The 12510-nt window shown below is 33.0% G+C and overlaps 1 protein-coding gene across 7 annotated transcripts in view; it reads right to left on the bottom strand.

Annotated features, from left to right (window-relative positions):
• The window catches only part of LOC111004098 (band 4.1-like protein 4), a 40995-nt gene extending 29187 nt beyond the window's left edge, over nucleotides 1–11808 (bottom strand). For 5 of the 7 annotated variants that reach the window (XM_045629385.1, XM_045629391.1, XM_045629392.1 and 2 more), the window contains exons 1-2: nucleotides 11480–11808; nucleotides 1885–1995 (exon numbers count right to left, since the gene is read on the bottom strand). In XM_045629385.1, the coding sequence (XP_045485341.1) occupies nucleotides 1885–1971 (87 nt within the window). In that variant the 5' untranslated portion in view covers nucleotides 1972–1995; nucleotides 11480–11808. The remainder of the gene's footprint in view (nucleotides 1–1884; nucleotides 1996–11479) is intronic. The other 2 variants (XM_022274947.2, XM_045629410.1) reach the window with 1 other exon arrangement.
• Between the last annotated feature and the right edge of the window lie 702 nt (nucleotides 11809–12510).

Raw genomic sequence — 12510 nt, 5'->3', positions numbered from 1 at the left:
GTATAATTCCTTAGTATCAAATCAAAAATCATTTATTCATATAGTTAACATAATATACACTTATGAACGTCAAAAAAAAAAAGAAATACACAAATGTACATTATTCAATGATTCTAATTTTACATTTACTACGAGTTCTTAAATCAAGGGCGTAGAACGAAAGAGAAGAACTGGCAATAAACTCTCCGCCACTCTTTTTAATCGACAAGTTTTTTTACACAATATTTGTAAGGAGCTGCAACCATTACACCATCATCCATATCACATCTTGAGTAATAATAAAATCAATTATTTCTATTAATATCACAGTATTGATTTACAGTACAATAATAGTTCAAGATCTGAATTCGACCATGTTTATGTATGTTTTAAGTAGAATGTAAATGTTGCCACGTGGGGAGGACAAACAGTCCGTACTAGACACTCGCGATCCACTCTCACATTCACCACGCGACGACAATGCGAGCCAAATAGAATTTAATATTCATAGAGACGTACGATTCAGTGAATTCATCGCTCGCACCTTGGACCCGGGCCCCGCATATAAAAGACCTTTCTTGAACCCCCGGGTGTACTTCAAATAATTCGCCTCAGAATAGCTGCACTTCAAAAGTGATGAAATAGAAATGGAGAAAAAATCTATGCGTTGTTTCATGATACGGCGAAATTGAAAATACCGCTGGCGTCCCAAAGGGCAGCTGTGAGCTTTAAATAATCTTTTCTTTTTGCGAAAAAGCGATTTGACTTAGGAAAATATTACTACATATTTCAACTGTATTAGTATTATATTTGTAAAATAATTGAGTCAAAGGGTCCCGGAAAACAGGCTTTCCCGACAGAAGGCTAAATAGGTTATTTGTTTTAAAAATGGAACAGCGACAGAAATATGACTGATCCACCTTCACTGAGGAGTTACGGTACTTATATAATATATTTAAACATTGTACAAGATATTTATTATCTACTAGCAATGCCCCGCGGTTCTACTTGCGTACACACCGATCTCGTGGTAGTGGAAAGTTTACTAAGTCAGACTATATATGTAATATACATGTTTTTGTTAACATAAAATTTTATTTTACTTAGGTTTTTTTTTGTTTTGATGGAAGTAACTGTTTAGTTCCATTTCCTCTTACATACATTCATAATCTAATCAAATTATTCAGATTTTACTTTACCGCCAATACAATTTTAAATTCGTAACAAATTTTACGTAGAATTTCAAGTTTGTAACATGTATTGAAAAATTTTTGATTTCAAGTTCTAGTAACAGTGTGGATTAGGATTTTTTAGCATGATTATGATAAATTGTTAAAAATAAAAACAAAAATTCAAAATGCAAACATGTCTTCTATAAAATAAGAGAAGAGAAAATATTTATTTGAAGAACGTCAGTGTCTTCGAACTCCCTATACACAACATTTGACGTAGATTTGTTTTGTGGCAGCAAAATAATTTATTTTTTGGAGTTCGACTCGGGATAGGCCCACATACATTTGCCCAAGGGTATAACTTTTTTTGTAGATACTTTCTATAGTATTGTACAACATGGTTTTTTTTCTATTATCAATAGTTTCCACAGCGTATGCGATGACAGGATAATTTATGGATAATTTTTTCACACTTTATATTATTGCATTTTATAAGGGATACCTATTATTTTTGAAAAATTAATTAAGACTGTGAGTCAGTGAAGATGGAGCTTTCTAACGGTGACAATTTTTTGAAATCGGTCCAGTTGTGTAAAAACAATACAAAAGAACGAATGTTTCCTCTTTATAATTTTATTAGTATAGATAAATTAAAATAGAATAAAACAAATGACGGTCATATACCATATTTCTAATAAACACGTAAATATGTTTATCATAATGTTATTCTTACCTGCATTTCATGAAGTAACTCTCTTTCATCGAGAAAAACCACGCGACAAGCCAAAGTTCGCGGCGCAGGGCACAGACAATCCATCATTTTTTTTAGCTTGAGTCGCTTCAACTGAAACAAAGAAAAGCCGAACTTAAATTTTACAAGTGAAAATACATTACTTAGTATGTTTATTTAATAATAATTATGTTTTTCAACAAATATCTCTAAACTGCACTTAAATATTCTTATATTACAAAAGGTTTGGATATTTTGGCACAAAGTCATTTCCCTGCTGTAAGCTTAACACACACGAATTCCTTGTTAATGTTGTTTATCTTGTATTACAGGTATTCTAAAATATGAACGTATACATTTTCTCTCTCAAAGCTAAAGTTGTTTGAAGGCAATTACGGAGTTATTTGCAGCGAGACTCAATAGTAAAATCACCAAAGGGTTGGTCGAAACCAAATATATCCTCGTTAAAAGTTAGTCCAGGGAAACGCGAGTGCCGCTCGCTGTTTTAACAGTTTTATTTTAATTAGTAGCAGCACCCTCTCTAATAGGCGGATTTGATTTGACGGGATTTTTCCAGCTCATGTTAGCATACAATTTTATTAGTGAGTATTGATGGACGCGTATTGTGACTACCGAACGCCAGACTTTCCGCCGCTTAATTGAACTTTCCCTTTTCATCCTGTACGTTAATAAAAAAGTACCTGTACTATCGGATTATGCTTTTAAATCTCGTTTTATGTACAGAGGTAAAAGTATCTAATTATTCAATGCAGAAGTGTAATGAGTTTGAAACTACACGTACAAACAAATAACATTAAAACACGGTGAAAACTATATTATAGTGCAAGACGAAACTTCTAACAAAGCAGGGAGCAAACTGAGAAGTTGGAAACAAACAACAAAGACGGCAATAGGACCTATTAATCCGAGCGATCCTGCGAGAGATTAAAGCCTCTATTGCCCGACATAACTTGAAACTGAAAGTTCCAAAATATTTTTAAACAAAACTACGATACGAATTAGGACGAGTAGCGTTCTGCATATAATTATTGTAAGAAGAACATATTACTTTTTATAACACTATTATAATCCCAGTTGAAAACAATTTACCACTGGATGCTTGAGTTGTTTACTAACAGATGGTTTTTAAAATTATAAATACTATGAATAAATGCATTGGCTTTAAACAATCAGCCTTTGAAAGGCGTTTAATCTTTATAAACTAGTGCTCGAATTTCCAGTGTAATGGTTCAATTTCAACGTTTCAATTCTTAAAACCCTCTATTTGGCAGATAACTTAGCTCTCAAAGTTTCCAGCCAACTGTAATATTTAGTTCACATATTTTATTTAAAGTAATAATCAAATTCTTGAGAAGAAAATAATCTTGGTATACGCTGATACTTAAACTGTCTGTACTACTAACGTAAATTGTGTAATTTAGTCAGACAGTCTACGTCAATGCCAGAAGCTAATATATACAACTATGTGAATGCACTTTTAGCGAAAGAACAATTGTGTTGGGACGACATCAGAACACATCGCTACAATTTTCTTTGTTTAATAATTCCTCTATTTAATGGTACTGTTGGGAACTCCATTGTTACAATAAAAGTAATTTTCTTGCGTTATAACTGGTATCATAACACTTATATGGCTTATGTATTCAAGCAAAAGGCATTTCTTTTAGAGTATTAAAGTTCTTGGAATTTGGTTGTTTTTAAAAATAAAACTTTGCATTTAAATAAAATGTAAATACTTAATACGTTAAAATTCGTCGCGCGTTCTTTCTTGTTATTTGGCAGGCTGAGTGGGTGGCATAAACAACTTAACTTTAATAAAATACTCTAGATAAAATAATGTAATGGATTCATGCTTCGTGTTGAATGTATTATTGTATGAAACTTTTATTTCGCGCGACAGAATATTTATTGTTAGAAATATTTGAATATTGAATTTATTTTAATTCTACAGAAGTTTTAAATTTTATCTGCTTTTGAGGCACTGCCGCGCACTATACCAACAAGACAGGTACGACGTAGGAAACTTAAAAAGCGGACACCTTTTGTGGGCCCTTGAAGGCCAGCAGTACACCAGTAAGCGTTGGCGTTGCAGTAAGCGTCAGCGAGCACTTGTTTCTAAGTGACCCATCCACCCGTTTGTTTGTCCCATAAGAAAAAAGTTATTCGCTTCAAAAATACTATGAACGAAACACTCAATTAGAAATCATGCTTACTTCGATGCTTGCATGCTTAAAGAGCATCGACGAAAGACCAATCCATCCCAATATGTAAAAAAATGTAAAAGATTAAGACTGTAACACTTTTGTTTGCTATTTAACTGACTACAGACGTTACGTTCCAAAAATATCTATATCTATAATGCGTGCCAAATTTATAAATCATTACTTTAATTAGGAAAATCCGAAGCTGCCTGACTAATTTCAAATCAATTAACTGCTCTGATTTCTGAGGAAATAGGTTGTAACATTTACAAGGCAAACAGTATCAACATGATCTTGTGTACTCATATAACAATATATACCTTCATATCTATATATTATGTTAACTGAATTAATGAAAGTAAATTATTTTAATCTCCTTTACTATGTTCTAATTAATTTTCACTGCCAACCGGTTGTGGCTTTTGCCATTGGTGTATGTGTCCTTTATAATTTTAAATTTAGATATAGCCATATGTATTGTCTTTACATATATTTAACTAATGTATGCAAATATTGTAAATCCTATTTTAAAAGAGTATGTGTGAAGTATCTTCTCCACACTTAGCTACCTTTTGGAAGGGGCAACTAGAATCATCTTTATATTTTATACAACGTTCAAAAGTGCAATTTTAGGAGATCTTATTGTAATAAATGGTTTGATTTTTTTAAGTACCGAACTTTACTCCCGAATGTATACATTTTGACAATGTTTAGTCATACTACGTCCTCGTAGACTTACGAATACCTAAGAGACCTTTACGTACACACTGAATATAATAGAAGATTCAAAATAGTAATATGACGTTAGCAAAGTTAGGTGCGACGGGCGAAGCGGACGCCACTGCATGCCGTCACGCCTCTGCCTTGTGCATATTGATGCCCAGAGACACACAGCTTTATACCATACCCAAAGGAGTAATAGTTCATAGTGTATGCAAATGTACAACACGGCAACATTGCATCTTTGTGAATTTGTGGGGGTGATATTTCAGGACTTATCAATCCTACTCTAGTTTTCTAGGCGTGATCTTTGCAATCTATTGTCAAATGTCTAAAATACACACTGTTTTTACATAATCACTCGGTATAGATTAGGAATTTTTTTATCACATACTCTTAAAAAGACAACCTAACAAATTAAGCTCATAGTGAAACCCTTATTAGAGAAAGCACATCCAAAATGCTATTGAATAATTGTTTATGTGACATTCAATCGTAGAATGATTAATGGACGAACTGGTATAAGCAATGAACATATTATATATAGCTATTATACCAATTCAAATGTAGATTGTACATATCTATGAGGGGATAGACTCGATGCCCAATGACATACGTTTGACTATCAGATCGTGAATTCATTTATTCTACCGTCAATTTGTTGATATAACGCTATGATGTATTGAAAACATTTTCAGTACTAAAACTAAATACAGATAAGTCCAATCTCTATAAAAGCTTTTCATACGAGTTCCATATTTCCAACACTTACTAAATTAGTTATATATTCAGAAAACAAAAGATACACAAAACGCTTGGCTACGCAGTTTCAAAGACAAAGCTTAGGAGCGAGTCATAATTGAGCAACTTAATAAAGAGTTGTACGGAATGAATAATTTATCTAAAAAGTAATTTTGCAGACGAAAATTTTCTGTTAAAACAGAAATTGAAGTGCCTACATATTATGTCAAATGGCCCGACTCGAATTTTATGTGGCAATAAGTTACACGCAATGTGTGTAGGGACATAGGTGGTGATGTTTCACGTTAGGGAATAAATTGATCTGAGAGGCCATATCTCGGCGGACGTCGCTCGTAAACCTCCACTCGACCAAGCACTTTTCGCGCTTCCAATAAACTTGCTTTACCGTCAAACCTGAGTCAATTAGGTTTTCAAGTGTTTTATTGGCTATAAACCAAATTAATTTATACAGCTTTAACGTTTTATTTCATTAGTGCTATTTAAGATACAATTGCTAAAATCATAGAAATATCGTACTATATATTATACTCGCGACTAACATATCGATGTTCGAATCACCAATGGTAAAGGCCATATACATATATCAAAAAGATCTTTTGCACCATTATAGGAATTAAAAAATCGACCAAACGCAATGGCGTACCAAATTAAATTCCTTCTTATCTATTGGGTACATATTAGGGGGGTCTGAATATTATGTTCCCTTTGGAGTAGAGACTCTTGGCCGTCGGGTTCAAGTGCACAGGTGCTTATTAAAGATTTAAGTTGGCGCCTAGTAGATAGTAACGGTGAACCCAGAGAGGAAATGCTGCCAGCGTTAAAGGTACCTTGTAAAATTTGTTTTGATTTTAATTTTAATTAATTATATTATTACTTTGTAGGTTAGGAAAATTGTAAATACTGTATACTTAATTGTTTATTAAAATAGAATATAATATTGTTGTCAAACATCCGTACATAGCGACCACCAGTACATTTTCGTTGTGATTTGATAAAGATGCCTCAAAGAAGGCCAAAGCTTTTAATATCCGTTTAATAGTGTATAAATATGTATTATAGCAGAAGAATTAACATTTTGACAAAGTCACCGCCAGTGTCAGTAAGTTGGGGAAACGCGTTGTGGTTAACCCACGACAATATAGTTTGGTCCGAACCACCAAAGGTAAACAGACGGACTATTAAATCGGCCATATATGTACATATATCAAAAAGATCGTTTGCATCATTATAAAAACTAAAACAACGTACCAATCTTCATCTTATCTATTGGGTAAATATTAAGAGGGTCTTAATATTTTCCGAACTATTGTATTAAGATAAAGAGACAAACGTTAGGACAAATATCGAAGGTATCCTTGAAATAAAGTTAACAAATGACTTGAACTCAAGTGCTTGCTTGGAAAGGAGCCAGAAGCACGAATTGCTTACGAATGATATAACGACATACGTTGCTAGAGCAAATTGTTCACAGTGCTTGGGAATTTTAAAAACTAGCAAAGACATATGTATATCAATATTATTGTAGAAGGCAACAATTTTCTGTTTAATATGTTATTTATGTATAAAAATCGATATATATTTACATAACCTATTAATTTATACAAATAAATGTAGTAGCAATAGCAGACATTTATAGTAATATATATAGTTGTTATCAATTTTATATTCAATTTAATTTAAATAAAATTTATTTTTAATTCTACATTAAATTGTGGCTATCGATTTAATGTCACGATAATTTGTAAAAAAATGATTAACAAAATGCGGCCAGAGTGCTTGGGCATATAATAAACGAATCGTGTGAATCAGAACCTAACTACTATTTTGACTTTGACTCGAGACGTTTTTTGCCGCTGACTTACATTATTACAAGTAATTTCTTGACTCACAAATTACAGCAGGTAGCCCGCGGCGATCCCGCTCTCGAAACAATCGGTGAGCCGAGTGAAGGCCCATACACTGTCCACGCCCACAGTTTAAAATTCTTAAAACTGGCATGGGAATTAACTAGTTCGCCGCACTGATTATTACAGTGTCTACACTAATAAGCGGACCAAGATGAAAATAGATTACCCTATAATGACTGTGCCTTGTGATTTCACAATTTTTGGTGAATATACAGGTACTATTGTCTTTTATTAACATAACTTTTACACATTTAAAGAAAAACACTTTTTTAACAGATTTTCAATAATTATACGTTTACAATAATACATAACTTCAATCCGTTAAAAAAGGCGTTTTTCTTTGAATATACAGGTAGTTCAACATAAACTAACTACATTTGCTTGCTAACAAACAAAAAACAATCCCAGTATTCAGCGGTCTCCCCTCAGAGCTTTGTAAAGTACCTAGTAACGAAGAACCCTACAGATTACAGAGCCCCGGCGCTCATGCACTCACTTTGTGTAATAAGGCCCTTCGCTCTAAATGTTTCAAATTAAACGCGATCGTCGCAAATTCTAACTTTCAACAATGAAACATCTTCGTTTTGTAGCTTGGCGTTTCGGGAACCCGCATAACGAGAGGCTGAATTAAATAACAACGGAACTTTGAGGATCTCACCGTCTGAAGTGGTGTACCGTGAAGCAGATGGAACGATATTAGTTCGATTTCTATCGAAAGTTTTGACCGCAATGTTCCTGAGAGGCCGACTCAGCGGCAAGTAGACCGCGCTTATGCGTGCTAGTTCACAATAATTACTCTTTATTTCCTTTTATAAATACTGAAAGCATTTGTTTTGGTGTATAGGCCTTTCCATAACTACTTATTTCAGAAACAGTAATGAAAGTTTTCATAAACTTCTATTGTTTCTTGTAAAGGGTTTTTAAATGGGTCACAACCTGGATTTACAACAAAAAGATTTTACTTTTAATTTTTAATACAAATAGCAAATTCAACAATGTGTTACGTAGTACCAGTATTTTTAAGATTATTTTACTAACTTAAACGTTACTCTAATTAAAATTAATAAACTTTCTTTGAAAATATTTAATTTTATTTTCAAAGTTTATTAATTTATTATTTATTTTAAGTCAAATAAAGAAATATTACTTGTAAAAGGCCGCCCACTTTATTCTGATTAAGCCATTAAGGTCACAAGTAGTACAGTAATATATTCTATAAGGCATTTTCATTATACGTAAGCTCTAGTCTAGTCTTTGTTGCTATACCTCGTTATAAATTTGGAGCGACGCGGACACAATTGAATCTGCTAATCGGAAATGGGCATTGTCCAACGTTAGATGGTACCTTTGTGGTAAATGCATGACAATCACGTCGCGCCCACGTTCAGCTTCGATTCACAACATATATGCAACTGGAGTTATGTTTATATTTTTAAACTATGTATATGTATGTACGTATTAGGAAAAAGTCATTAAAACTAATAACCGTGTCCGCATTGAAGATAACGCAGTAATGATAAATTAGAAAATACTCCTTAACATAAAGATATTCTGATTCGACATTTAAATATTATATAAATTACGTGTCACGTTGCCATGGACTACTAAACTACTTAACCGATTTCCATGAAATTTGTACACTGTGGGCAGTTTAATCCAACTTAAAATATATATACATATATATAGTACATATATATATACTGTATGTGTGTAATTATGTCTTATTATATACACATAAAGTGCTTTATGTGGGAATAGGTGTATTTGAAAAGTCTACCTAACATCATCACAAATAACAATGTAAAAACCAACAACTCTGTACTACCTTTAATTAAGATAACATTTGTGCACCAATCAACCGAATTTGCGCAAGAAGTCTTATATTTTTTCTATATTTCTAGTATAAAAATAAACCCTTATACTTATAGACCCTAGACGAGAATACAAGACGATATTGAATTATGCAAATATTAACAGGTTTATTTATTTCCCCTAATTTATTCAAGACACCATCAAAGCGTCAATAAGACGCTAAAATATGCGCATTTTTTCTTCCTTTTAATTTGTCTTATAAAGCCGTATTTCATAGATGAAATCTGGATAAGGGAGACGAAGTGGAATCTCGAGTGCGTGGTTCCTAAAGAGGAATGCGATTAACAAATCGCAACGAGGACAAGAGGACTCTTGACCTGGCAAACCTCCAAAGTCGCGGTCCTCTAAAAGTAATTCATACTGTTATTAAATGGTCCCAATGTAATTACTTAAGCTTTAAGAACTTAATTAATCAAAGTGATTAAACAGTCATAAGTTCAATTTTATCCAACAGTTCCGTGATACGTGGATATAGAAAAGGAAATGTAAAACAATTCTCATCTCTGTAATTGAATTTCTTTGATTGAATTTAAATATTTTTCTGTAACGTTTGAATGGTAATGGAAAACGCATAGTAATAAACGGACTCGACAGTATTTTACTATGTATTAAGATTGCTTATATGTTAGCAATTAATTTTATATGAAATACTTCATTGAATTATGAAATCCTCCCGAAATAAGTATCCAATAAAATTATCTGAGTTTATATGGAACGCTGTTACTGAATTTAATCACTTTAGAAATCTAATAGGCTAAAATAAATAGATTAATAGATAAATAAATAGATCAACATACTCGATGCTGTCATCCCTAACCATATGACTTATAACTCAGACGCCACACATTCTATTAAGTCAGCCTTCTAACATGTAGCTAAGTATAAAAAGGTTTATATGTATATATGCCTATAATGTAGCTTCAAAAGTACCAGATAAATAGGTATAAGGAAAAACTCGGTGATTACTAGTTGCTAGGGCTATAATTGCTTAGAAACGCTATTATTTTATAATTCGATAGACAGTAACTGATTCATTTTAGTAGATGTCAATATCGTTATTGATCGTGAAATTGATCACAAATTTAAAATTGTTAAAATTGTATTTCACGGTATGGCCTGATAGTTATCGTTATGTGATATTTTAATAAAATATCAAACAGAACCTTACTGCAGGGATAAAAATATATGTAATAAATACAATCCCATAACAGACGAAAAATTAATATTTAGTAGAATACAAGTACTTAAGAATATTAGTCAAGTTTTCATTTATTTGCTTTTCAATTTATCATTAAAAAATTTCAGGCTTTTGCCTGTATTCCAGTTAATGAAAAGTGTAATGTACTGTTACCTAAAAAATTCCCGTTTTTAATTGAGGTTGACTTGAAACTTTTTTTTGTTTCTTAATAAGGCCTGGACACATATTTTTTGAAAGTGTTTTTTTTTACATAGGTCCAGTATTCTGAAGTAATCAAGCTCGTTTAAGTTCATTGACGAAACCTGGCCATTTCATGAAATGGGCAAACATTCATTAATTATGTATTAATAGACCAAATATGCCGTTTTTTTTTCAAATATTCTTTAAAATTTAGTCACATGATTACGTGTATATTTAAGTTTAAACGCGAGTGAGGCAGGAGGCCCAACAAAATAGATTAATTTGAATTGAAATCACGATTACCGATTGATACTTGAATAAACTTGAACTTTGATAACTAAGGACACAACCAAACTACTTAGGTATTCCTAAAGGATACTTCACTAAAGGTCATCAAACTAGGAGTATTATTTTTCTAAAAAGTCCAAGTAGAGCTCAAGGATAAATTACAGTGGGTCAATTGAGGAATTAGATAATTGTCAATGTGAGAAATTAATGCAAGAACTTCGTGACCGGCCTGCCATACCGGCCATTCAACTCTAAAGGCCTCGTGCGATGACCAGGCTCTGCTGCTCACAACAATTGTCAGAACTAACATTTAATGAAACTAAGCCCTCCTCATAATTCCCCCCGCGCTCTGATTCACACACAAATTACCCGTTACAATATAAAAGAACATAGCCCCAGCTATGCTGTAGTTAAGTATTCTCTATCCAAACAAACATAGACGCACTTACAAATTCCAAAGGTCTATCCAGTCTCCACACTAATATCCATACGCGGGCCCGAACATAGTTTTATGACAATTTCGCATTCAAATCGTACTTGTGGACATGACTCGCGGAGCCGGTATTTTCTGTGCACTTTCACAGTACTTTCAAGAAACTTTTTACATGAAGATTTTAGTAAAGTCACTTATCAACCGGTTTGTTCATGTTTATTAGTTTCTTGATGAATGCCAAGTTTATAAACAAAAGGTGGTATCGCGTATACGACTAACGATGAGGGTGTGACGTGCCACCTGTCACCGCGACGTACAAATATTCACTGCCGCCTCGACGTTCGAGCAATGAGCGGATGGCGGGCCGCGGGACTTTGTGATGGCGGGGCCGGTCACCGGAGGCAAGCCGAACCCGCATTTACTCCGGCCTCCCGCGTTTACATCTTAAGACGTTTCTTTATTTTCAATCATGTACATCGCTATCTTATTTATTTTCCTTATTAGATCTTATTCAACCATCGGGACATAGTTTATTCGAAATTCAAATGAAAAAACTTCGTAGTACCTAGTAAGTAACAATTATAATTTTACAATTTTATATTTTACTTACAGCGCCACCTACAGTTTATTTAAAAACCAAATTTAGTAAATAGTGCCACCTATTCCCAAATAACAGAACTACGTTGAAATAAAAATTGTAGGACGGCAAAACAGAAGTAGACATACATAAGGTAAATAATATTTGTCTACAATTCTTTAAATAGTTTCACTAGAGTACGCTACAGTATTTTTCATAAATGTAGTTAGGATGTAGGGCTCAGGCTTTTTTGTAATGTTAATTATGTAAAATTAAATGAACTATTATGTCCTTTTCTAGACAATACAGAACTTTGATTGTAAAAAATAGAATTTTTCTTTTGTTCCATTATAATGAAAGTCTTGTCTTCTATTCCGCTTCTTTTTATAGTTGAAGCGAGTTTGCTCTTAATACTATATGAGCATGATGAACATAACTCCTTACACGTTCTTGGTAGTTTTTGTAAAATT

The sequence above is a fragment of the Pieris rapae genome, chromosome 1, assembly GCF_905147795.1.
Source record: "Pieris rapae chromosome 1, ilPieRapa1.1, whole genome shotgun sequence".
NCBI lineage: Eukaryota > Metazoa > Arthropoda > Insecta > Lepidoptera > Pieridae > Pieris > Pieris rapae.
This window is presented reverse-complemented; position numbering and strand designations above follow the sequence as displayed.